This window comes from Amblyraja radiata, chromosome 38, assembly GCF_010909765.2.
Source record: "Amblyraja radiata isolate CabotCenter1 chromosome 38, sAmbRad1.1.pri, whole genome shotgun sequence".
Taxonomy (NCBI): domain Eukaryota; kingdom Metazoa; phylum Chordata; class Chondrichthyes; order Rajiformes; family Rajidae; genus Amblyraja; species Amblyraja radiata.
This window is the reverse complement of record NC_045993.1, coordinates 5,030,773-5,058,642: the sequence shown is the minus strand read 5'-3', so window position 1 is coordinate 5,058,642 and position 27,870 is coordinate 5,030,773. Positions and strand designations below refer to the sequence as shown.

General features: G+C 48.1%; 1 protein-coding gene across 2 annotated transcripts in view; it reads left to right on the top strand.

Moving 5' to 3' along the window:
* Window positions 1-244: 244 nt before the first annotated feature.
* LOC116967053 (cathepsin D-like) overlaps window positions 245-27,870 on the top strand; it is a 37,408-nt gene continuing 9,782 nt past the window's right edge. Inside the window, exons 1-9 of one of the 2 annotated variants that reach the window (XM_033013512.1) lie at window positions 245-422; window positions 11,302-11,461; window positions 12,370-12,493; window positions 14,196-14,314; window positions 15,388-15,587; window positions 16,046-16,168; window positions 17,489-17,633; window positions 18,340-18,438; window positions 24,841-26,310. In XM_033013512.1, coding sequence (XP_032869403.1) covers window positions 361-422; window positions 11,302-11,461; window positions 12,370-12,493; window positions 14,196-14,314; window positions 15,388-15,587; window positions 16,046-16,168; window positions 17,489-17,633; window positions 18,340-18,438; window positions 24,841-24,999 — 1,191 coding nt within the window. In that variant the 5' untranslated portion in view covers window positions 245-360 and the 3' untranslated portion in view covers window positions 25,000-26,310. Of the gene's footprint in view, window positions 423-11,301; window positions 11,462-12,369; window positions 12,494-14,195; window positions 14,315-15,387; window positions 15,588-16,045; window positions 16,169-17,488; window positions 17,634-18,339; window positions 18,439-24,840; window positions 26,311-27,870 lie in introns of those variants that run through there. The other variant, XM_033013513.1, reaches the window with a different exon arrangement.

Below are 27,870 nucleotides of genomic sequence, written 5' to 3'. Positions count from 1 at the left end.
ACACTCCATCCTGACCTTGGCTGCTGTCTGTGTGGAGTTTGCACCTATTTTCTATGTTTCTATAAAGAACACACAAAATAGGATCTTTGATTGCAATGACATTGCTTTGGAGAAAGGCCATGAGGCCCTCGCATGACCCATCATATGACTGGGTGACGTCACGTGACCACAGAGAGCCCGCCCCCTTCGAACGTTGTGACATGTTAGAGGCTGATCGACAGCGGGCGCGACCAATCAGCGCTGCGGATCCGCCCATAGTAGCCATACTGTATCAAAGGGCGCTGGTATCATTCTGGAGCCGCTTGTCGATTTCTTCCAGGAGACTCCTCTTATACTTTCTTGCATCAAAGGCCACTAACTATGAACTGGGCCCGGTTGCTGGTGTTCTGCAACGCGCTAGTGGCCGCGGATGCCCTCATCAGGTGAGCAGGGCCGGCGACTGTTTTATTCTGCTTTTCCTTAAATTTAGACAAGTGCTATGTTCACATATATTCTCTTCTGTAGGAGGGAACTGCAGGTGAAGGTAGATACAACATGCTGGAGTAACGCAGCGGGTCGGGCAGCATCTCTGGAGAGAAGGAATGGGGTCAGTCTGAAGAAGGGTCTCGACCTCATTCCTTCTCTCCAGAGATGCTGCCTGACCCGCTGAGTTACTCCAGCATTTTGTGTTTACATATTCTGTTGTGCTGCAGCAAGTAAGAATGTCATTGTTCTATCTGGGACACATGACAATAAGACACTCTCGACTCTTGTTTTGCAAGCAACTTTTTTTTTTAAAGCACTCTTTCTGTAGGGTTTTTATTTAACTTTGTACTTAACTATTTTACTTTACTCCAGAGTAAAGGAGTCGTTGCTTTGTGTACAGGCTCCATCCAGTGAGATGTTACTTCCTGAAGAAGGGTTTCGGCCCGAAACGTTGCCTATTTCCTTCGCCCCATAGATGCTACTGCACCCGCTGAGTTTCTCCAGCATTTTTGTGTACCTGTGTTACTTCCTGGTGTTGGTTTGTTGCCCGACATTGTTATATTCAACAGGGTTAAACCCTCGTCTGGGCCTCAAACTGCAAACTCTCACTTATTTGTCAAATTCTAAGAAGCCATTGCAATCATTTAAAGTATATTGAACAGGGGACCGTTTGGTCCATCGACCCAGACACTCCCACTAGTGGAAACATCCTCTCCACAACTACTCTGTCCAAGCCTTTCACTATTCTGTATGGTTCTATGAGTCCCCCCCTCCTCATTCTTCTAAACTCCAGCGAGTTCAGGCCCAGTGCCTTGTGTATGAAATGGCGGGGGAAAGTGTTCTTGAATGTAAAGGGCCTATTTGTATTTTAACTCTTCAAGTTTAGGAGTCAGTTCTTAGATGTAGAAGATCAGTTCTGACAAGTTCTGATCTATACTCTCCTCACAATGCAACAGGAAGTTGTGGCTGGAATTATGGTAAACCATGATGCTGGTGAAACAATGAACTATTTAAGTTTTAGATAGTCACGAGTAGTTGATGACTGTTGGATTATATCCTAGCACCTTATGTTTGGCTTGAAAGTAAATGTTGAATAAACATTGACAGTGAACAAAGTTGCTTGTTTTGCATGCTGTAATTCTAAGCAGTTGGAAAGTTAAATTTTATCTGTTGAAGTTTGATTAAGGTTAATGAATATCTGGAATTGATATGCAGCCTGGTTAATTAGTGTGGTTTTTGTTAATTCAATTCAACTTTAATGTCATTGCACAAATACTGAGTATGGGTACAACGAAATGCAGTTTTGCGTCAGTCCGTAGTAGTGCAATATAGAAATTAAAAAAAAAAGAGGATACAGAATAATAAAAAACACAGAATAATTAAACAATGGGGACGGAGGGACCGGAGGAATCTATCGGCGGGACTCCGAGTTCAGCAATGCGACGGTATGATTGTAGAAGCTGTTCCTCATCCTACTGGTACGATGTTTGTGTTATAGAATAATGGCATTGTAATGTTGAAATTCAATTTGGAAATATGGTGGGGTTAATGGCTTGGGGTGCAACTTTAAATGTCACCAAAGGACTGGGGACTTTAAATGGGTGACGTTTCAGGTCGAGGCCCTTGTTCAGATCCGAAACGTCACCCACTCCTTCTTTCGAGAGATGCTGGGTTACTCCAGCATTTTGTGTCTACCTTCAGTTTAAAGCAGCATCTGCAGTTCCTTCCTACTCTTGGGGACTTTAAATTCCAGTTACTTCAAGTGTTGGTAGTTCTATTCACCAGTGTTCCAGTCTAGGGAGCATAGCTTTAAGGTGAGAGGGACACATTTTAAAGGAAGATAGACACAAAATGCTGGAGTAAATCAGCGGGACAGGCAGCATCTCTGGAGAGAAGGAATGGGCGACGTTTCGGGTTGAGACCCTTCTTCGGACTGATGTCAAGGGAGGGGGTGGGACAAAGATAGAATGTAGGCGGAGAAAGTAAGACTAGTGGACGAAATGGGAAGAGGATGGAACTACCCAAGCGGAATATGAGGTGCTGTTCTTCCAATTTTTCCTGGGCCTCACTCTAATGGAGGAGGCCCAGGACAGAAAGGTCAATGTGGGAATGAGAGGGGGAGTTGAAGTGCTGAGCCACCGGGAGATCAGGTAAGTTAAGACGGACTGAGCGGAGGGGTTCAGCGAAACGATCTCGCTTGGTCTCGCCGATGTAGAGAAGTTGACACCTGGAACAGCGGATACAGTCGATGAGGTTGGAGGAGGTGCAAGTGAACCTCTGCCTCACCTAAACTTTCTTACAAAGTTTAAAGGAAATGTGTGGGGCCACTTTTTAAAAAAATATTTTTTACATGCAGAGTTGGGGTGCTGCCGGGGGTGATGGTTGAGGCAAATTTAATAGTGGCATTAAGGATAGGCACAACGAAATGGATTATGTGCAGGTAGATAAGAGATGGTCTTGGCATCGTGTTCGGCACGGACATTATGGGCCGAAGGGCCTGTCCCCGTACTGTAACGTTCGATGATCCACAACTCTTGAGATCCTGCCTGACCTGCTGAGTTCACTCCGGCACTTTGTGACCCTTTGAGGGTGAAGAAAAAACGTCTTTGTTTTGACTCCCTTCTGATCCATTAACCTCCCGCCCTTAATCCCTGTCCCGTGGTCAGCAGGCAACCACAGCCTTTCAGGGTCCATTCTATGGCAGGTGAACCCAACGAGTCACACACGTGACCAGAGGTCATCGCATGCGGTGAGTCTGAAGAAGGGTTTCGGCCCGAAACGTCGCCTATTTCCTTCGCTCCATAGATGCTGCTGCACCCGCTGAGTTCCTCCAGCAATTTTGTGTACCTTCGATATTCCAGCATCTGCAGTTCCCTTTTGAACGCATACGGTAATACGTTGGGGGGGGAAAAAAAAAAATCTTGAAAAGGGATTAAGCTTATTCATTTGTTCAAGAAGGAACTGCAGGTGCTGGAAAATCGAAGGTAGACAAAAATGCTGGAGAAACTCAGCGGGTGCAGCAGCATCTATGGAGCGAAGGAAATAGGCAACGTTTCGGGCCGAAATCCTTCAGGAGGAGAACTTCTTCAAAGTAGGCATACCTTGAGGAGATATCGCAGTGGAGTAGACAAGCTTATTCATTTTGTCTGAAGAAGGGTTTCGGCCCGAAACGTCGCCTATTTCCTTCGCTCCATAGATGCTGCTGCACCCGCTGAGTTTCCCCAGCAATTTTGTGTACCTTCAAGCTTATTCATTTGCTGTTTGAAGAAGGGTTTCGGCCTGAAGCGTTGCCTATTTCCTTCGCTCCATAGATGCTGCTGCACCCGCTGAGTTTCTCCAGCATTTTTGTCTACCTTCGATTTTTCCAGCATCTGCAGTTCCTTCTGAAACACCATTCCTTTGCTGTTTTCCTACTCGCCGAACTATAACTCTTGTCCGCTAAAGATATGAACATTCTAGGTTTAAAAAAATTTGTGCGAGATAAAACTGAGTTATGGGACAGAAAATGCTTCTGTGTGAGGTCACACACGCGAGCAGCCCTATTTAGAAACATAGACAATAGGTGCAGGAGTAGGCCATTCGGCCCTTCGAGCCTGCACCGCCATTCAATTTGATCATGGCTGATCATCCAACTCAGTATCCTGTACCTGACCTCTGACCCTAAACAAACATTGTCAGCGTAACATCTAAAAAAAAATCCACTTAATTAACCTAAAAAATATATGAATTATATATAATTGTATATTTTTTAGGTTTATCATGTGAATTTTTTTTTTAGATGTTACGCTGACAATGTTTGTTTAGGGTCAGAGGTCAGGTACAGGATCAGGGTCAGAGGTCAGGTACACACGTGACCAAGAATGGCCCTTCACTCCACCTCGGTGACAATAAACTAAGCTGAACTAGTTTTGATTTCTTTGTCAAGGGAATTTGTCCTCCTTATCTAGGCCCCAAGTAACGAGAAACGTTGATTAACTTCTCCCCTGGCCTCTTCTATTCTCGGCCGAGCTGGTCTCTCTGAGTAACGACGGAACTCTTGCAACTTAGTTACACCCTTCCTGTGGTGTGATCAGAACCTGCACAACAATTCTGTGTAGGAAGGAACTGCACATGCCGGTTTAAGCCGACGATAGGCTGGAGTGACTCAGCGGGACAGGCAGCATCTGTGGAGAGGAGGAATGGGTGACGTTTCGGGTCGAGACCCTCCTTCTCCGGAAAATTCCGACATGACCTCCCCTCTTCCAAGTCTACGGCTCAAACGAAATGTCTTAATAATCCGAGTCGGTGTCTTGGGAATGTGTAAGCATGCAGTTTAGTTAAGTTTAGAGACCCAGCATGGAAACAGGCCCTTTGGCCCACTGAGTCCGTGTCGACCACAGTGATCCCCATACACTAACTCCATCCTACACACGAGGGACAATTTTACCGAAGAGGATTGACCTACAAACCTGTACGTACGTCTTTGGAATGTGGGGAGAAACCAGAGAAAACCCAGGCGGTCACAGGGAGAGCGGACAAACTCCGTACAGACAGCAACCCGTAGTCAGGATTGAACTGAGGTCTCTGGCGCTGTTAGGCTGTGCCTCTGCGGCATTACAGAGAGTGGTGAGTCTGTGGAATTCTCTGCCTCAAGAGGGCGGCGGAGGCAGGTTCTCTGGATGCCTTCAAGAGAGAGCTAGATAGGGCTCTTAAAGATAGCGGATATGGGGAGAAGGCAGGAACGGGGTACTGATTGGGGATGATCAGCACATTGAATGGCTCGAAGGGCCGAATGGCCTACTCCTGCACCTATTGTCTATTGTCATTATGTATGAGCTCCACCAGCCACTCTACTGTGCCGCCAACAATTCCATTAGATAGAGCAGGTTATTCCAGTCTGAAGACGGATCTTCACCGGAAACATCGCCCATTCCTTCTCTCCGGAGATGCTGCCTGTCCTGCTGATTCACCCCAACTTCATGTGTCTACCTTATCTATCGGGTAATGTGAGCAGGGCCTGTCATGCGGCTGCAAGTAACAATTTCATTGTTCCATTTCGATTCGTATGACCGTTCAACACTTGTGACATCTGTTAACGAGTTAACCTCTGGGATGCGGGAGGAAATCGGGGCATTCGGAGAAAACCCACACGGTCACAGGGAGAACATGCAAACTCCACACAGACGGCACCTGCGGTTGAGATCAAACCCGGGCCTCTCGTGCTCCAAGGCAGCAACTCTACCGCTGCACCACAGTGCTGCCCCTAACTCAGTTAGATAGAGCAGGTTGTTCCATTATTGGTCTCCGTTTTTGCATTACAATGTTGCTCCCTTCTGATAGTTTTGCACTCTATTCTTTTTAGTTCAGTTTAATTTATTATCACATAGAAACATAGAAACTAGGTGCAGGAGTAGAGGCCATTCGGCCCTTCGAGCCTGCACCGCCATTCAATATCATCATGGCTGATCATCCAACTCAGTATCCCATCCCTGCCTTCTCTCCATACCCCCTGATCCCTTTAGCCACAAGGGCCACATCTAACTCCCTCTTAAATCTAGCCAATGAACTGTGGCCTCAACTACCTTCTGTGGCAGAGAATTCCACAGATTCACCACTCTCTGTGTGAATTTTTTTTTCTCATCTCGGTCCTAAAAGACTTCCCTCTTATTCTTAAACTGTGTGACCCCTTGTTCTGGACTTCCCCAACATCGGGAACAATCTTCCTGCATCTAGCCTGTCCAACCCCGTAAGAATTTTGTAAGTTTCTATAAGATCCCCCCCTCAATCTTCTAAATTCTAGCGAGTACAAGCCGAGTCTATCCATTCTTTCTTCATATGAAAGTCCTGACATCCCAGGAATCAGTCTGGTGAACCTTCTCTGTACTCCCTCTATGGCAAGAATGTCTTTTCTCAGATTAGGAGACCAAAACTGTACGCAATACTCCAGGTGTGGTCTCACCAAGACACCATGTACTGAGGTACAGTGAAAAGCTTTTGTTGCGAGCTAACCAGCCAGCGAAAAGACAATACATGATTACAATCGATCTATTCGCAGGTACAGATACCTGATAAGGGAATAACGTTTAGTGCAAGGTAAAGCCAGCAAAGTCCGATCAAGGATAGTCCGAGGGTCATCGAAGAGGTAGATAGTAGTTGCAGTCGTCCTGAACTCGATTTGATTCTAGACGCCACATATCTGGGCAATCGAAGCAAGGAACTGCAGATGCTGGTTTGCACAAAAGGACACAAAGTGCTGGAGTAACTCTGTCGCTCAGGCAGCAACTTTGGAGAACACAGGCAGGCGATGTTTTGGGTCTGGGAGGGACTGATTGTGAGGGGAGGGGTGTGGGGAGAAAGTTGGGAGAGGCAGGGCAAAGCGTGGCTGGTAATCGGTGGACAGGGGGGCCCTAAGGGGGAGGGGGGGGGGGGGTGTTGATGGGTAAATGGTCAGAGCAAAGGCCAGAGGTTAAACCAGAAGGATTGAGGAGTTGCAGATTGTGAAGCCAGAGGAAGGAATAAATTGGGGGGGGGGGGTGAGGAAATGTGCAAGTTCAGGGAGGGGGGGGGGGGGGGGGAAATGTGCAAGTTCAGGGAGGAGAGGGGGGGGGGGGGCGTTAGGGGTCAGTCGATAGTCCAATGAGGTGGCTAGTAGTTCAGGACTGCGCTCTTCTTGCAGTAGGATGGTTCAGTCGCCTGATAACAGCTGGGAAGAAACTGTCCCTGATGTTATTGTTTACTGAGCTTTCTGTGAACAAGGAATTTCATTCCACCCTGGTACATATGACAATCTGAATCCAAGTTTCAGATACATGGCCATTTGATGACAGAAGCATAGACACATGCAGCGCCCATTGTGCCCATGTTGACCAAGAATTGAACCGATTGTGTTACTCCTGTTTAGTCTGCAATTAGTCTACAGCCTTGCCATTGACAGCTCTTCAGATGCATCTGCATCGGTTAGATATTAGTTTTTGCTTCCACTCCCTTCTAATCTTTCCACTTCATATCATGACAGTGAAGCTTGCCATAGAGGGAGTACAGAGAAGGTTCACCAGACTGATTCCTGGGATGGCAGGACTTTCATATGAAGAAAGACTGGATAGACTCGGCTTGTACTCGCTAGAATTTAGAAGATTGAGGGGGGATCTTATAGAAACTTACAAAATTCTTAAGGGGTTGGACAGGCTAGATGCAGGAAGATTATTCCCGATGTTGGGGAAGTCCAGAACAAGGGGTCACAGTTTAAGGATAAGGGGGAAGTCTTTTAGGACCGAGATGAGAAAATCATTTTTTCACACAGAGAGTGGTGAATCTGTGGAATTCTCTGCCACAGAAGGTAGTTGAGGCCAGTTTATTGGCTATATTTAAGATGGAGTTAGATGTGGCCCTTGTGGCTAAAGGGATCAGGGGGTATGTTGAGAAGGCAGGTACAGGATACTGAGTTGGATGATCAGCCATGATCATATTGAATGGTGGTGCAGGCTCGAAGGGCCGAATGGCCTACTCCTGCACCTATTTTCTATGTTTCTATGTTTCTAAGCTGCTTGAATACTGCTGGTCTGCCCAGGGAAAGTCTGAAGAAGGGTCTCGGCCCAGAAACATCGCCCATTCCTTCTCTCCAGAGATGCTGCCTGTCCCGCTGAGTTACTCCAGCTTTTTGTGTCTATCTTCAGGGAAAGACATTCCTTTCTTTCATGTCTGTGTTAATTTTAGTTTTGAATTAAATGTCTCCTTTCTTCGAAAAAAGGCCTGACCCAGTATATAGAGGATTAAGTTTATTGTTGTCACTTGTATCGAGATACAATGAAGAGCTTTATTTTGCACATTATCCAATTAAATCAAAGACTACACATAAATAGCACTAAACTTTATTTCCTTTATCCTGTCCACTCGATAGCTCGATTGCAGTCTTGTATAGTCTTCCCGCTGACTGGTTAGTTTAGTTTAGTTTGGAGATACAGTGTGGAAACAGGCCCTTCGGCCCATCGAGTCCAGACCGACCAATGATCATTCTATCTCTCTCTCTCTCACAGACACACACAGACACACACACAGACACACACACAGACACACACACAGACACACACACAGACACACACACAGACACACACACAGACACACACACAGACACACACACACAGACACACACACAGACACACACACAGACACACACACAGACACACAGACACACACACACAGACACACACACACAGAGACACACACACAGAGACACACACAGAGACACACACAGAGACACACACAGAGACACACACAGACACACACACACACAGAGACACACACACACAGACACACACACACACAGAGACACACACACACAGAGACACACACACACAGAGACACACACAGAGACACACACAGAGACACAGACAGAGACACAGACAGAGACACAGACAGAGTCACACAGACACACACAGAGACACACACACACACACACACACACACACACACACACACACACACACAGAGACACACACAGAGACACACACAGAGACACACACACAGAGACACACACAGAGACACAGAGACACACACAGAGACACACACAGAGACACACACAGAGACACACACAGAGACACACACAGAGACACAGACAGAGACACAGACAGAGACACAGACAGAGATACAGACACACACACACACACACACACACACAGAGTCGCACACGCACTAGGAACAATTTACAGAAGCCAAATAACCTCCAGACCTGCACAGCTTTGGAGTGTGGGAGGAAACCGGAGCACCCGGAGAAAACCCACGTGGTCGCGGGGAGAAGGTGCAAACTCCCTACAGGCAGCACCCGTAATCAGGATCGGGCCCGAGCCTCTGGCGCTGTAAGGCAGCAACTCTACCGCTGTGACGCCCGATAGCACACAACAAAAAGCTTTTCACTGCCTCGGTACACGTGACAATAGAAACAACTAAATGTAATCAAGTCAAACTGGAGTACAACAGCAAAGGGGAAGAGTGAAGGGCAATAGGTCTCAGGATCACGGTGCTACAGCTCCAGAGATAGTCCGATGTCCACATGTAGGTAGAGGAGAGACTGTTCCCCAGCTCATGTAGGGTCTATTCAGAAGCCCAGTAACAGAGGGGAAGAAGCTGTTCCTGAGTCTGGTCCATGCTTTCAAGATTCTATATTTTCGGCCCAACAGGGGAAGAGAGAATGACCAGGGTGGGAAAGGTCTTTGATTATGTTGGCTGCTTTCCCAAGGCAGCGTGAAGTGTAGATGGAGTCAGTGGTGGGGAGTCTGGTTTGTGGCTTAGTCCACAACTCTCTGTCATGTCTTGGGCAGAGCTGAGCCCAAACCAAGCTGTGGTGGATGCTGACAGTCGGCTTTCTACCAGGCATCCGTAAGATTGGACGTTGCGAGGGAAGGTTGCTGTCTCCCTGTGAAGTATGGGACAAGACGAGATTGATTGAGGTGCTGAAAGCTTTAGATCGGAATGAATGATTGGAGACAAACATTCGTGGAGAGATCAATTGCAACTGTTGAGCCAAAGGCCCAAGGCTGACGAGAGAAGCTGTTATTGTAGAGAATGCTTATTATTGGAGCAAACTATCATCGAGGTGGGTGTGGAGTTTTAGTCTTAGAGATGCAGCGTGGAAACAGGCCCTTCGGCCCACCGAGTCTGTGCCGGCCAGCGATGCCACCGCACATTAACATTATACCTACACATACTAGATACAATTTATTTGGTGTTCAAGAAGGAACTGCAGATGCTGGAAAATCGAAGGTACACAAAAATGCTGGAGAAACTCAGCGGGTGCAGCAGCATCTATGGAGCGAAGGAAATGGGCGACGTTTCGGGCCGAAACCCTTCTTCAGACTGATAGGGGGTGGCGGGGAGAAGGAAGGAAAAGGAGGAGGAGGAGCCCGAGGGCTGAGGGATGGGAGGAGACAGCAAGGGCTAACAAAATTGGGAGAATTCAATGTTCATGCCCGCAGGATGCAGGCTCCCCAGGCGGAATATGAGGTGCTGTTCCTCCAATTTCCGGTGTTGCTCACTCTGGCCATGGAGGAGACCCAGGACAGAGAGGTCGGACGGGGAATGGGAGGGGGAGTTGAAGTGGTGAGCCACCGGTCGTTAGTCTGAAGAAGGGTTTCGGTCCGAAATGTTGCCTATTTCCTTCGCTCCATAGATGCTGCTGCACCCGCTGAGTTTCTCCAGCACTTTTATCTACCTAGGTACAGTTTACATTTACACCCAGCTAATTAGCCTACAAACCTCTAAATATTTGGAGTGTGGGAGGAAACCAGAGCACCCGGAGAAAACCCACGCAGGTCACGGGGAGAAGGTACAAACTCCCTACAGGCAGCACCCGTGGTCAGGATTGAACCTGGGTCCCCGGCCCTGTGAGGCAGCAACTCTACCGCTGCGCCATCGTGTCCTTGTGTGAGGAGTTGGATGAATATTTTAACGGTGAAGTCTTCAGGGTGGCGAAGCTCGTCTCGTTTGGCTGCGTTCCTGTTCGTGTTTCTGAAGAAGGGTCTCGACCCGAAGATTTAGCGCGGAAACAGGCCCTTCGACTCCCCGAGTCTGCGCCGACCAGCGATCCCCGCACACGAACGCTATCACGCGCACACACGCTTACAATTTACAGAAGCCAATTAACCTACAATCCTGCACGTCTTTGGGGAGTGTGGGAGGAAACCGGAGCACCCGGAGAAAATCCACGCAGGTCACGGGGAGAAGGTACAAACTCCGTACAGACGGCACCTGTAGTCGGGATCGAACCCGGGTCACTGGCGCTGTGAGGCGGCAACTCTACTTCTGCGCCACCGTGTTTGGGAAAGGGGGAGAAATTAATTAATATTTTTAACTCTGACTTGACAGAATTCCGCTCACGAAATTCCAGTCGGCACGCCAGTCCCTGACGGACGTCGCGGGTTCCGTTGAGAATCTCATTGCTGCTGGGCGCCGTGGAAACCGGAAGTACACGGAATCCCTGCGAAAGAAAGGAGAGACTCCGGAGCTCCTCACAAACTACCTGGATGTGAGTACTGACCCATCCACTACAATCATGGAGTGATACAGTGTCGAAACAGGCCCTTCGGCCCAACTTGCCAGCCAGCATGCACCAGCTACACTAGTCCCACCTGCCCGCTTTTGGCCCATGTCCCTTCAAACCTGTTCTGTCCATGTGCCTGTCTAGCTGTTTTTTAAATGCTGGGATAGTCCCCGCCTCAACTACCTCCTCTGGCAGCTCGTTCCATACACCCACCACCCTTTGTGTGAAAAAGTTACCCCTCAGATTCCTATTAAATCTTTTCCCCCTTCACCTTAAACCTATGTCCTCTGGTCCTCGATTCGCCTACTCTGGGCGAGAGACTCTGTGCGTCTACCTGATCTATTCCCCTTATAGAAACATAGAACATAGGTGCAGGACCCTTCGAGCCTGCACCGCCATTCAATATGATCATGGCTGATCGTCCAACTCAGTATCCTGTACCTGCCTTCTCTCCATACCCCCTGATCCCTTTAGCCACAAGGGCCACATCTAACTCCCTCTTAAATATAGCCAATGAACTGGCCTCAACTACCATCTGTGGCAGAGAGTTCCAGAGATTCACCACTCTCTGTGTTATGATTTTGGGCACCTCAATAAGATCAAGCCTCATCCTCCAAGGAATAGAGTCCCAGCCTACTCAACCTCTCCCTATAGCCCAGACCCTCTAGCCCCGGCAACAATCTTCACTCTGGTTCACTGATTAGTCATTTAAACATGCTTCCCCTCCTTGCCCATTGCAGGTTTGTGCTGTCTGCCTGCTCTGTGCATCCACTCCCCTCTATGGCTGTGGTAGGATGATCCAACCCCATTCTCCTGCCATCTCCCCATAGCCCCCTGACTCCCGTACTAATGGATCGTTTTAACAATGCTCGCTGATGCTGCTGTCTTTCCAGGCCCAGTACTACGGCCAGATTGGGATCGGCACTCCACCGCAGCTCTTCAAGGTGGTCTTCGACACCGGCTCGTCCAACCTGTGGGTCCCTTCGCAACACTGTAACTTCTTTGACTTTGCCTGCTGTGAGTAACACGGGTTGGGCGCTGTTGAAAGCCCCCCCCCCCACCGGGATGGGCATCGCTGCTGAGGCTGGCATCCATCGTCCACGCCCCAGTTCAGCCCATGAAAGCTGGTGGGAGGTTGTTCATAAGCGGCAGCTGCAGAATTAGGCCATTCAGCCCATCAAGTCTGCTCCACCTACTACTACTACTGCTTCAATCATGGCTGATCTATCTCCCTCCTAGCCCCCGGACGCCCGAGGTTGCTGGACGTTGTAGAAAATACAAGACGTTCTTGGTTGCTGTTAGTTTAGTTTAGAGATACAGTGCGGAAACAGGCCCTTCGGCCCAATGAGTCCGCATTGACCAGCGATCCCTGCACATATTATCCACACACACACACACACACACACAGACACAGACACAGACACAGACACAGACACAGACACAGACACAGACACAGACACAGACACAGACACAGACACACACACACACACACACACACACACGTCAATTTCACATTTATACCCAAGCCAATTAACCTACAAACCTCTATGTCTTTGGAGTGTGGGAGGAAACTGAAGTTCTCTGAGAAAACCCACACAGCCCCATCAGATCATCAATGATGGGAGCAGAATTAGGCCATTCGGCCCATCAAGTCTACTCCGCCATTCATTCAAGGCTGATCTCTCCCTACCTCCAAACCCCAGTCTCCCGCCTTCTCCCCATAACCCCTGACACCCCGTACTAATCAAGAATCTATCTATCTCTGCCTTAAAGATATCCATTGACCTGCAGAAGCTGAGATCTTGTGCAAAAACACACAGAACGCTGGAGTAACTCAGCGGGCCAGGCAGCATCTCTGGAGAGAAGGAATGGGTGACGTTTCTGGTCCCAACACAAAACATCTATTTTAATTGATTATCGATGATCTCCACATCACGGTCGATATCACTCATTTCCCTTATCCCTAACCAGTCTGAAGAAGGGTCTCGACCCGAAACGTCACCCATTCCTTCTCTCCGGAGATGCTGCCTGTCCCGCTGAGTTACTCCAGCATTTTGTGTCTCCGGTTTAAACCAGCATCTGCTGTTCCTTCCTACACTGTCTGTTTTAGTTTAGTTTAGAGATACAGTGCGAAAACAGGCCTCTCGGCCCTCCGAGACCCTGCCGACCAGCGTTCCCCGCACTCTAACACTATCCTACACACACCAGGAACAATGTACAATTATACCAAGCCAATTGGCCTACAAACCTGCACGTCTTTGGAGTGTGGGAGGAAACCGGAGCACCTGGGGAAAACCCACACTGTCACGGGGAGAACGTACAAACTCAGTAATAATAATAATAAATTTTATTTATGGGCGCCTTTCAAGAGTCTCAAGGACACCTTACAAAAATTGAGCATGTAGAGGAAAAACATGTAAGGGGAATGAAATAAATAGTAGAGACGTGACTAGTACACAAAGTAAAGACAGAATTCAATACAAAACACAGTACAGACAGCACCCATAGTTAAGATCGAACCAGGGTCTCTGCACTGTGTTTGGAGAGCTGGAGATCTGGCCTGATCCTGTGCCGGGCTTTTCTCTAAAGATAGACACCAAATGCTGCAATAACTCAGCGGGGCAGGCAGCATCCCCGGGGAGAAGGAATGGCTGACGTTTTGGGTCGAGACCCTTTCAAAGTGGCTTTGTCTTTTTACAACTGAACCCTTTCTGTTCAGGGTTTCATCACAAGTACAAATCGGAGGCATCCAGCACCTACGTGGTAAATGGAACGAAGTTTGCAATCCGCTATGGCAGTGGCAGCCTGACTGGATTCCTCAGCCAGGACGTTATAACTGTAAGTGAAGCAGTATGTCTTGTGTCTGGCTCGGACTGGCCGTTTGCCCTCGTAAGTCGTACCACCGTGATTAAAATGTCTCCTAATGCTGGGGGGGGGGGGATAACGTTTTGTTTCATCATCGTCGTCGTCCAGCTTTGTGGGCGGAAACAGGCCCTTCGGCCCCACCGGGTCCGTGCCGACCAGCAGTCTCCGCACACTAACACTACCCTACACACACACACACACACACACACACACACACACACACACACACACACACACACACACACACACACACACACACACAGGGGATAATTTTAACATTTACCAAGCCAATTTACCTACAAACCTGCACGTCTTTGTGGAGTGCGGGAGGAAGCCGAAGATCTCGGAGAAAACCCATGCGGGGAGAGAACGTGCAAACTCCGTACAGACAGCGCCCGTAGTCGGGATCGAACCCGGGTCTCCAGCAGTGCAAGGCTAGCAAGTCTATTCTTGCTTTTGAGGGAGTGCAAGGTAGGTTTACAAGGACTGACTTACCATCGCCCGGTGGGGCAACAACATCGGAGGCCTGGATCGCCTCAACGTAGAGGGAGAAGAGGAGGGAAGAGACAAAGACTTTAAGATTTTTGCCTCCATCCCAGTGAGGAGGTGTCTGGTGAACTCACTGTGGTGGATGTTAAATTGTGTTTACTGTATGTTTTGTTGTTTATTATTATATGTACGACTACAGGCAACGACGTTTCGTTCAGACCGAAAGGTGTGAATGACAAATAAAGGAATAAGATAAGTTAATTCCCGGGATGGCGGGACTGTTCATCCTCGTGACCCGCCCCTATAACACTGGGTTCCCTCTTCAACCTAGGATGAGCTTTGAGCATCCACAGATGTCCTGGGTCGAAACCGCGCTGTATCTCTAAACTAAACTAAATATGGATGTGCGGGGAATGAGGAGGGGGGGGGGATGTGGATTACGTGCAGGCAGATAAGAATCGGTCTTGGCGTTGTGTTCAGTGTCGACTCTGTGGGCCTGTTATGGTCCAGCGCATCTGGTCTCAGATGTCTGATCTTTGCTTCACTTTGACTTCTAGATCGGTGACATGAAGACCCCAAACCAGATCTTTGCTGAGGCCGTCGCACAGCCAGGGTTCACTTTCCTTGCTGCTAAATTCGACGGGATCCTTGGCATGGCTTACCCAACCATCTCCGTCGATGGGGTCCTCCCCGTCTTCGATAACATGATGAAACAGAAACTTGTGGAGGAAGACATCTTCTCCTTTTACCTCAACAGGTGAGCGTTACTTGCCCGGGAGTATTTTGCTTGGGGATGGATGCAAAATGCTGGAGCAACTCAGCGGGACAGGCAGCATCTCTGGAGAGAAGGAATGGGCGACGTTTCGGGTCGAGACTCGTCTTCAGACTGAAGAAGGAATGAGCAATGTTTCAGGATGAGACCCTTCTTCAGACTGAAGAAGGAATGGGCGATGTTTCAGGATGAGACCCTTCTTCAGACTGATGAAGGAATGGGCAATGTTTCGGGTTGAGACCCTTTTTGAGTCACCCATTCCTTCTCTCCAGAGATGCTGCCTGCCCCGCTGAGTTACTCCAGCATTTTGTGTCTACGGTTTAAACCAGCACCTGCAGTTCCTTCCTACTGAGTATTCTGTTCCCTTCATTTTCCTCCCCCCCTCCCTCCCCCCTTTTTACCTGCATATTTTTTTCTAACATTCCTGCTGTCTTCTGTTCCAGGAATCCAACCACACAGCCAGGTGGGGAGTTGTTGCTGGGTGGCGTAGACTCCAAGTATTACACCGGAGACTTCCACTATTTGAACGTCACGCTTCAGGCCTTTTGGCAAATCAAGGCTGACCAGTAAGTCCAGGGTGTTTCCACTATTGGGGGAGAGTCCAGGACTAGACGTCACAGCCTCAGAATCAAAGGACGTTCTTTGAGGAAGGAGATGAGGAGAAATGTCTTTGTGGTGAATCTGTGGAATGGTTTGCCACAGAAGGCAGTGGCAACAAAGTCAGTGGATATATTTAAGGCAGAGATGGATAGATTCTTGATTAGTACGGGTGTCAATTATGGGGAGAAGGCAGGAGAATGGGGTTAGGAGGGAGAGATAGATCAGCCATGGTTGAATGGCGGAGTAGACTTGATGGGCCAAATGGGCCTAAGTAATTCTACTTAGTTTAGTTTAAGAGGCACAGCGCAAAAACAGGCCCTTCGGCCCACCGGGTCCATGCCGACCAGCGATCCCCCGCACATTATCCTGCACCCACGGGGGCTAATTGTTACACTTATACCAAACCAATTAACCTACAAACCTGTACGTCTTTGGAGTTTGGGAGAAAACCGAAGATCTTGGAGAAAACCCACGCGGTCAGGGAGAGAACGTGCAAACTCCGTACAGACCGAACCTGGGACTCCGATGCTGCAAGAGCTGCTCTACTGCTGCGCCACCGTGCCTTGTGCATGGGGATTTGAGTATAGGAGCAGGGAGGTTCTACTGCAGTTGTACAGGGTCTTGGTGAGACCACACCTGGAGTATTGCGTACAGTTTTGGTCTCCAAATCTGAGGAAAGACATTCTTGCCATGGAGGGAGTACAGAGAAGGTTCACCAGACTGATTCCTGGGATGTCAGGACTTTCATATGAAGAAAGACTGGACAGACTCGGCTTGTACTCGCTAGAATTTAGAAGATTGAGGGGGGATCTTATAGAAACTTACAAAATTCATAAGGGGTTGGGCAGGCTAGATGCAGGAAGATTGTTCCCGATGTTGGGGAAGTACAGAACAAGGGGTCACAGTTTAAGGATAGAGGGGAAATCTTTTAGGACCGAGATGAGAAAAAAAAATTTCACACAGAGTGGTGAATCTGTGGAATTCTCTGCCACAGAAGGTAGTTGAGGCCACAGTTCATTGGCTATATTTAAGAGGGAGTTAGATGTGGCCCTTGTGGCTAAAGGGATCAGGGGGTATGGAGAGAAGGCAGGGATGGGATACTGAGTTGGATGATCAGCCATGATCATATTGAATGGCGGTGCAGACTCGGTGGGCCGAAGGGCTTGTTTCCGCGCTGTATCTCTAAACGTAGAAAATTAGTCATCTTAATCTGTTCCTGTCACAATAGTTCTCAAAATGTCTCCCTCCCTTGTTTTTGCTCTTTCCCCTTCCTGCAAACCCTGCAGAGTGACTGTGGGCACCCAGTTGACCCTGTGCAAGGGTGGTTGCCAGGTGATCGTGGATACGGGAACATCGCTCATGGTTGGGCCTGTGCAGGAGGTTAAAGCCCTTCAGAAGGCCATTGGTGCAATACCCATCTTTCGGGGAGAGGTACATGGAGCTTTTACACTTGCTCAGACACCTACGCGGCTGCTCTCTATATTTATTTATTTAAAAAATTGTTTTTTTTATTAGAGGCATCTGCATATCATAATCCAAACCGGGACAGACTTTGTTTAGCGGTTACATATTAAGTATCCAGGTTTCCGGGGACTCAGTTACCAAAGTAGCTGGGATCCTCCTTTATCAGTTCCCTATCAACATTGCCTCGAATTATTTATTTATATTTATAGATAGATAAAAATAAAGAAAGAAATTAGAAAAATTGAATAAATTATCAATAGTACAACTTGGGAGATAGGTCAGAGAACATAAATATTCATCTAGTCCTGGGTTCAGGCTTCAGTCCGGCCTCCGCGCCGGTCCAATCTACCCCTTCAAGTGATCTTGATGAGTACGGCTGCTCTCTGTATGGAGTTTGTACGCTCTTAAGTGATAGGAACAGAATTAGGCCATTCGGCCCATCAAGCCTACTCCGCCGTTTCACCGTGGCTGATCTATCTTTCCCTCCTAACCCCATTCACCTGCCGTCTCCCCCTAGACCCTGGCACCCGTACTAATCGGTCATCGTTCGTGGGGAGAACGTACAAACCCCGTGGTCGGGATTGAATGGCGCTGCAAGGCAGCAGCTGTACCGTTGCGACGCCGTGTTGCGAAGGTTTGCATTGACGTGTTGTTGTTGTCTGTACATTGACAGTATATGATCGACTGTGCGAAGATTCCGTCTCTACCGAACATCACCTTCACGCTGGGAGGCAAGGACTTCTCACTGACCGGGGACCAGTACGTGCTGCAGGTGAAGCAGTTGACACATTTAATTATCTCTGGCCGCCCGCTTAGTTTTTTCTTTTTTTTGTCTCCCCCTCCCCCTCCCCCTCCCCCTTTCTCCCTCCCCTCTCTACCCCTTTCTCCCTCTCTCCCCCTTCTCCCTCTCTCCCCCTTCTCCCTCTCTCCCCCTTTGTGCTGATTACAATGAGCAATAAATGGCTTTGGGAATGGGACCCGTTCCATTTCTGGCAGTCCTTCCCCGATCGACTTATTAAAGAACAAACTGCCTCAGTCCCAGCAAGTAGCTACTTGATGCAAAGATCCTCTGCTCGGTTAAATTCCCTGATTCAGATTCAGATTCAACTTTAATTGTCATTGTCAGTGTACAGTACAGAGACAACGAAATGCAGTTAGCATCTCCCTGGAAAAGCGACATAAATATGAACAATAAATAAAACTATTTACGTGCATGCAGTACGGTGGGAGGAGTGTCCGGGGGGGGGAGGGGTGATTGGCAATCACCGAAGTACGTTGTTGAGTAGAGTGACAGCCGCAGGGAAGAAGCTGTTCCTGGACCTGCTGGTCCGGCAACGGAGAGACCTGTAGCGCCTCCCGGATGGTAGGAGGGTAAACAGTCCATGGTTGGGGTGAGAGCAGTCCTTGGCGATGCTGAGCGCCCTCCGCAGACAACGCTTGCTTTGGACAGACTCAATGGAGGGGAGCGAGGAACCGGTGATGCGTTGGGCAATTTTCACCACCCTCTGCAATGCCTTCCGGTCGGAGACAGAGCAGTTGCCATACCATACTGTGATGCAGTTGGTAAGGATGCTCTCGATGGTGCAGCGGTAGAAGTTCACCAGGATCTGAGGAGACAGATGGACCTTCTTCAGTCTCCTCAGGAAGAAGAGACGCTGGTGAGCCTTCTGGATCAGAGTTGAGGTATTGTGGGTCCAGGAGAGGTCATCGGAGATGTTGACTCCCCAGGAACCTGAAGCTAGAAACACGTTCCACCTCCGTCCCGTTAATGTGGATGGGGGTGTGCGTGCCGCCCCTGGACTTCCTGAAGAACTAAGATCGGGCTGCTGCCGCACAGCGCCAGGGACCCAGGTTTGATCCGCCATTCGATTCGATCATGGCTGATTTATGAAGGAAGGAACTGGCAGATGCTGGTTTAAACCGAAGACAGACACAAAAGGCTGGAGTAACTCAGCGGGTCAGGCAGCATCTCTGGAGAGAAGGCATGGGGGACGTTTTGTGTCGAGACCCTTCTTGCTAGAATTTAGAAGATTGAGGGGGGATCTTATAGAAACTTACAAAATTCTTAAGGGGTTGGACAGGCTAGATGCAGGAAGATTGTTCCCGATGTTGGGGAAGTCCAGAACAAGGGCCACAGTTTAAGGATAAAGGGGAAATCTGTTAGGACCGAGATGAGAAAAACATTTTTCACACAGAGAGTGGTGAATCTGTGGAATTCTCTGCCACAGAAGGTAGTGGAGGCCACAGTTCATTGGCTATATTTAAGAGGGAGTTAGATGTGGCCCTTGTGGCTAAATGGATCAGGGGGTATGGAGAGCAGGATACTGAGTTGGATGATCAGCCATGATCATATTGAATGGCGGTGCAGGCTCGAAGGGCCGAATGGCCTACTCCTGCACCTATTTTCTATGTTTCCTAATCTATTTATCTGATCTACTTTTCCCTCTCGACCCCCTGCCTTCTCCCCGTAACCTTTGACACCCTCGCTAATCGAGAACCGCTTCTAATAATACCCAATGACTGAGCCTCCACAGCCTCCACTACACGAATTCTGCAGATTCACCACCCTCTGGCTAAAGTAATTCCTCCTCACCTCTATTCTAAAGTGATGTCCTTTTATTCGGAGGCTGTGCCCCTCAGATCCTAGACTCCCACTACCGGAAACATCTTCTCCACATCCACTCTTATCTAATTACTAGGTGACCTTGGGCCCTGCTACCGAATACCTTTTGTACCCGGCACTATTAAATGTTTCAATGACTTCTGATGCACAGCTTGTTCTTTGCCTCTGGGCATTTGGATGTCACTGTCAAACTAGGTGACTAACATCCACAAACAAGGAGGATCAGAAACGGCAGGGCTTAAAATCTGTGGCCTCTGTTACTCTGTAGGGTATTATTGAGGAAGGGCCTTCTTGCTATTGAGGGAGTGCAGCGTAGGTTCACCAGGTTAATTCCCGGGATGGCCGGACTGTCACATGATGAAAGAATCGGTCGACTAGGCTTACATTGAAACATCATTGAAACATGATTGTTAAGGGCGGCTGGGCTTGTACACTCTGGAGTTTAGAAGGATGAGAGGGCATCTCATTGAAACATATAAGATTGTTAAGGGTTTGGACACGCTAGAGGCAGGAAACATGTCCCCGATGTTGGGGGAGTCCAGAACCAGGGGCCACACACAGTTTAAGAATAAGGAGTAGGCCATTTATAACGGAGACGAGGAAACACTTTTTCTCACAGAGAGTGGTGAGTCTGTGGAATTCTCTGCCTCGGAGGGCGGTGGAGGCAGGTTCTCTGGATGCTTTCGAGAGAGAGTTAGATAGGGCTCTTAAAAATAGCGGAGTCAGGGGATGTGGGGAGAAGGCAGGAACGGGGGACTGATTGGGGATGATGAGCCATGATCACATTGAATGGCGGTGCTGGCTCGAAGGGCCGAATGGCCTACTATTGTCTACATTCACTGAAATTTAGGATGAGAGGGGATCTTATGGAAACATATAAAATTATTAAAGGATTGGGCAGGCTAGATGCAGGAAACATGTTGCCGATGTTGGGGGAGTGTCAGAGTAAATTTGAGAGGTCATATTGCAGTTGTATAAGATGTTGGTGAGACTCCATTTAGATCATTGTGTTCAGTTCTGGGCACCATGTTATAGGAAAGATGTCGTCAAGCTGGAAAGGGTGCAGAGAAGATTTACGAGGATGTTGCCAGGACTCGAGGGTCTGAGCTACAGGGAGAGGTTGAGCAGGCTGGGACTCTATTCTTTGGAGAGAAGGGGGATAATAATAATAATAATGGATGGGATTTATATAGCGCCTTTCTAATACTCAAGGCGCTTTACATTGCATTATTCATTCACTCCTCAGTCACACTCGGTGGTGGTAAGCTACTTCTGTAGCCACAGCTGCCCTGGGGCAGACTGACGGAAGCGTGGCTGCCAATCTGCGCCTACGGCCCCTCCGACCACCACCAGTCACTCACACACATTCACACACATTCACACACAGGCAAAGGTGGGGGAAGTGTCTTGCCCAAGGACACAACGACAGTATGCACTCCAAGCGGGATTCGAACCGGCTACCTTCCGGTTGCCAGCCGAACACTTAGCCCATTGTGCCATCTGTCATCTAATGCCATGAGGGGTGATCTTATACAACTCATGATAGGAATAGATCGGGTAGATGCACAAAATCTCTTGCTCAGAGTAGGGGATAGAGAACCAGAGGAAATAGGTTTAAGGTGAGGGGGGGGGGGAAAGAGATTTAATAGGAACATGAGGGGTACATTTTATAACACAAAGGGTGGTGGGTGTATAAAACGAGTCGCTGGAGGAGGTAGTTGAGGCAGGAAGTATCGCAATGTTTATGAAACATTCAGTACATGGGTAGGACAGGTTTGGAGGGATATGGACCAAATGCAGGCAGGTGGGACTAGTGTAGATGGGACATATTGGCTGGTGTGGGCACGTTGGGCCGAAGGGCCTGTTTCCACACTGTTTCACTGTATACAACACAATAAGAAACGGATAATCCATTTTGAGATGTCGGATAAGGAAAGATTGACATCTTCTTCAAATGTTTCCTAAACATTGCGATAGCACTTGCCTCAACCGCCCCTCATGCAGGTGGGACCAGTGCAGACGGGGCATGTCGGTCAGAGTGAGCAAGATGGGCCGAAGGGCCTGTTTTGCATATCGTGTGACTCTGAGGTTAAGCTCTTTTTAAAAAAATATATATTTTTATTAGATGCATGTATACAAATAAGAGACAATTTAATTACAGATTTCTTACATAGTTTCCCTTTTTCACATTTTTTTAAAGAATAAAATTAAAGAGAGAAAAAGATAAGAGAAACTATAGTCTAATCTAGAGGCTAACAATAAGACACACACCCAAGTCTGATCAGCCTGCCTCGACTGAGGTTGTCTTGGGGACGACAGATAATGGGCTAAGTGTTCGGCTGGCGACCGGAAGGTAGCCGGTTCGAATCCCGCTTGGAGTGCATACTGTCGTTGTGTCCTTGGGCAAGACACTTCACCCACCTTTGCCTGTGTGTGAATGTGTGTGAGTGATTGGTGGTGGTTGGAGGGGCCGTAGGCTCAGATTGGCAGCCACGCTTCCATCAGTCTGCCCCAGGGCAGCTGTGGCTACAGAAGTAGCTTACCACCACCGAGCGTGACTGAGGAGTGAATGAATAATGCGATGTAAAGCGCCTTGAGTACTAGAAAGGCGCTATATAAATCCCATCCATTATTATTATTATAAAAGGCTGAAACGCTCAGTGACGTTGAGGTACGCAACTGAAGATGTGTCTGATTGCGAGCAAATTCACCAAGTGGTCACCCCCAAGAATGTCAATTGTAGTGAAATCTTAGGGATTGTAACATCCAGTCCTAGATTAATCAATCTAATAGATTGAATAGAATAGAATAGAATCTAATATCTAATAGAATAGATAACATCCAGGCCATTAGATTAATCAATCTAATAGAGAGAAAAAGTAGGCAAAAAAAGAAATGACAAATAACACGATTGTGGAGATAGGTCCAGGAGATGTTGAGTATAACTATTACAATACAATACAATACAATTTATTGTCATTTGTGCCTCAGTGAGGCTCAAACGAAATTCCGTTTCCACAGCCATACAAACAAAGACAATTTCCTAGACATACACACAATTTAATTCACACAAACATTCATCACAGTGGACCCACTGTGATGGAAGGCAAAGTCTTTTCTCTCCCCGTTCTCCATTTCTCTCCCGATGTCCAAGCCCCAGGCGGGCGATGATAAGTCCCACGACCATTTTAGGCCGTCCCGGGCGATTTAAGGCCCCGCTCCCGGTCTAAAAGTCACAGAGTTGGAGCCCCCGGCGGGCGCTGGAATATCCCACGGCCATGAAGCCGCGCCGGACGATGTACGTCCCCGCTCCGGGTCGTTCCAACCCCGCGACACGGGCTGGAGAAGTCGCGTTGCGGGAGCTCCGGGAAGCGGTATCTCTCTCCCCCCGGACCCGCGAGCTCCCGATATCAACTATTCATCCAATCCTAAACTCAAGTTTCCAACCCTGATTTTGTGTTAAACCAATTCACTTTTTCAAAAATTCAATAAATTTAGACCATATTCTAACGAATAATTCTGGTTTGTCAATTAAGACAAATCTTATTTTTTCCAAATGCAAGGTCTCAGTCATTTCCATAATCCACAGTCTAATTGTAGGGCTGCTGTTTTTTCCCAAAATGTTAGTATTCATTTTTTCCGCAGTTATTAGACTGTAGTCAAGAAATTGTCCCTGATTTGTCGTAGAGTTTGTGCTATGTTCTGACAATTTAAGGATAAGAGGGAAGTCTTTTAGGACCGAGATGAGAAAATCATTTTTTACACAGAGAGTGGTGAATCTGTGGAATTCTCTGCCACAGAGGTAGTTGAGGCCACAGTTCATTGGCTATATTTAAGAGGGAGTTAGATGTGGCCATTGTGGCTAAAGGGATCAGGGGGGTATGGAGAGAAGGCAGGGATGGGATACTGAGTTGGATGATCAGCCATGATCATATTGAATGGCGGTGCAGGCTCGAAGGGCTGGATGGCCTACTCCTGCACCTATTGTCTACGTTTCTATGTTTCTATAATCCTAATATTATTAATTTTGGATCTGGGCCCCAGTTGTGGTTTATTGATAACTTCAGAAATGATTTTAAAAATGTCGGCCCAAAAATGTTGGATTTTTTATACAAGTTACAAAAGTATGAATTCTTGAAATTGACATTTATCACAAAGAGGGGAATTGTTTGGAAAAATCCTATTTAATTTTGTCTTCGAATGATGTAATCTATGTAGGATTTTAAATTGTATCAAGGAGTGTCCAGTATTTAACGAACAGTGGTTTATATATTGTAAGCTTTCATAGGTGGACAAAAGTGCTGGAGAAACTCAGCGGGTGCAGCAGCATCTATGGAGCGAAGGAAATAGGCAACGTTTCGTCCCGAAACGTTGCCTATTTCCTTCGCTCCATAGATGCTGCTGCACCCGCTGAGTTTCTCCAGCACTTTTGTCTACCTTCGATTTTCCAGCATCTGCAGTTCCTTCTTAAACACTTTGTAAGCTTTCATCCCATGTGTCTTTTATTAAGATCTAAGGTTAACCTCTAATATTAACCCTAACCTGCTTTCCCTCCCCAAGTTCGGGACGGTGTGCCTCAGTGGGTTCCTGGCCATGGACATTCCAACTCCCGCTGGCCCGCTCTGGATCATGGGCGACATCTTCATCGGCCGCTATTACACCGCCTTCGACCGCGCCAACAATCGCGTGGGCTTCGCTGCAGCTGTGTAGAGATTCCCCCTGGAGAGAGAGGGGAGTAGTCTTCTGAATCTGCACCAATATCCTATTCTGTGTGCGCGCGTGTGTGTGTGTGTGTCTAATTTTTAGGCTATCAGTAACTCTGACCCTACCGACGTTTAACCTTTTGAACGCCACCCCTCCACGACCTTCCCCCCCCCCCCCCCCCCCCACCCCACCCTCTGAGCGAATGGATTTCACACTAGGCCGGGCGACTATTGGCCATTGATTCCTTGGCTAGCACTGATATCTAAGGCCTGAGTTTCCAGGCAGGCACACTTGGAAGTTCACACCAAAGGCACATCTTTAAAGTTCACACCAAAGGCACTTGCTGATAAATTTACTCCTCTTAACATAAAACTCTCCTCCTCCTCCCTCCCCAAACACTCTTGATCCAATTTTCTTTGATTTGGAAGTGAAAGCCATCTTGAACCACGGTGCGCGCGTGTGTGGATGCACTTGGTCTCCCCTCCCCCCCCCCCCCCCCACCCCACCTTCCTCATGCTGCCCTGGTCACTATGTTCAGTAAATGTAACTTTCTCCCTTTGTTGCCCAGAGCGTGACTATGTGTGGGTCTCGAACCCACCTTGCGCCAAGCTGCGAGTCCTTGGAGTGATTTGTCCGCCAACCTCCATCTGTCAAGGACACCTGTCTCTTGGCCTCCATGCTTGGTCTCCGTTTTATCCTTTGTTGGACTGGACCCATACAGAGAGCTTGTCTACGTCAAGGCTAAACCACCATCATCAACTTGTAGTGTAGGAAGGAACTGCAGATGCGGATATACACCCGAAGATAGACATAAAATGCTGGAGTTATGTTATGCCTCTGTCCCACTTAGGGAACCTGAACGGAAACCTCTGGAGACTTTGCGCCCCACCCAAGTGAGACCAAGGGCAATTGAAGAGATCGACACAAAACGCTGGAGTAACTCAGCGGGTCAGACAGCATCTTTGGAGAAAAGGAATGGGAGATGCTGTCTGACTCGCTCAGTTACTCCAGCAGTTTTGCGCCGATCTTCGGTTTGAACCAGCACCTGCAGTTCCTTCCGGCAGAGTTAAATAAATTCTTGACTGCATCTCCACTTGTAATTTGGTGAAAAGAATCTTTCTACAAGCAATATCTAAGTTGACGATAGACACAATATGCTGGAGTCACTCAGCGGGTCAGGCATCGTCTCTTGACGAGGAGGAATAGGTGATGGTTCAGGTCGGGATCCTTCTTCAGACTGTGTGTGACACTCAGCCTGAGGATGTGTCTCCACCCAGAACGGCACCCATTCCTTCTCTCCAGAGATGCTGCCTGACCCGCTGAGTTAGGCCCCTGTCCCACTTAGGAAACCTGAACGGAAACCTCTGGAGACTTTGCGCCCCACCCAAGGTTTCCGTGCGGTTCCCGGAGGTTGCAGGTGGTTGCCGGAGGTTGCAGGTAGTGGAAGCAGGTAGGGAGACTGACAAAAACCTCCGGGAACCGCACGGAAACCTTGGGTGGGGCGCAAAGTCTCCAGAGATTTCCGTTCAGGTTCCCTAAGTGGGACAGGGGCATAACATAACTCCAGCATTTTGTGTCTATCTTTGGTGTATATCTGCAGTTCCTTCCTACACTAAGTTGATGATGGTGGTTTAGCCTTGACATAGACATGCTCTCTGTATATATGTGCAGTTTCCTACAAACTGCTCTCCATGTTCGGGGATCCAAGGGCTGAAATGAAATGTGTGGAAGTACAGGAATAAATTGTTAAAAAATTCATTTGTAGCAAAATCCTCCTAGAACAATCCAGGGCACCACCCATGACATGCTCCTGAGGCAACAGACCATGCCCCTGCCCCTGCCCTGCATAGCTCTTGCTTTCTCCTCCTCGTTCACAGCAGTTAGTTAGAGTTTTGAGAGAAGTTGTGGCGACATTTTGTCGGACATTAAGTACTTTGCTGTTCGAAGTTTTTGCATACGTAGTGCGATTAAGTTCTTTGAAAGTGGAATAAATAATTGTTAGGAGTTGTTTAGAGGCCAATTTAACAAATAAAACCTTGGAAGTTTTCAATGGAGTTGGGCCATTCGGCCCATCGAGTCAATGCTGGTGTTTAAACGACATCAACTTCCTCCCATCTTGGTCTATCAATGATTACCCCCTCCCTTTTCCCATTCTCTCCCACATCCACATATCCTTGTGCAGTTTTTCAAAACAAGGATTTTGCTATTTCCACTGGAATTCTACTGAGTTCCCATTGGATTTCTGCTTTTTTAATTTATAATGCCGTTCCAGGTTCTGCTCGTTTCGCCCCCCCCCCCCCTCCCACGTTTAAGAAAGCTTTGCCTAAATCTTCCAATTGCCGGTTGACAGTAATGTCACAGAGAACGACCCCGTGACACAAGGTTCTCATTTAATCAAAAAAACTGTCTGCTGATTGTATATTAAATTAAAAGAATAAACCGGGAGATTGTTCTTGCCTCTGGAATTCTCTATGTGGGCGGATTGTTTATTTTCTGCAGGGACTGTGTTGAAAGTTAGAATTTGTGTGGTTTTCTGGAAGTCAAAGTTCAAAAACCGAGATTTCGGCCGGATGAAGCTCGGTGGCACAGGAGGCCATTTGGCCCATTGGGTTCGTCCTGGCAGGCCCATCAATGCTACTTCACTGGTGTGGCGGTGGAGTTGCTGCCTTACAGCGCCAGCGGGCCAGGTTCGATCCTGTCCACGGGTGCTGTCTGAACGGGGTTCGTACGTACTCCCTGTGACCTGCGTGGGTTTTCTGCAGGAGCTCTGGTTTGCCTCCCACACTCCAAAGACGCACAAGTTTGTAGGCTAATTGGCTCCGTATAATTGTAAATTGTCCCAAGTATGTTTGTGTGTTTGTGTGTGTGTGTTAGATC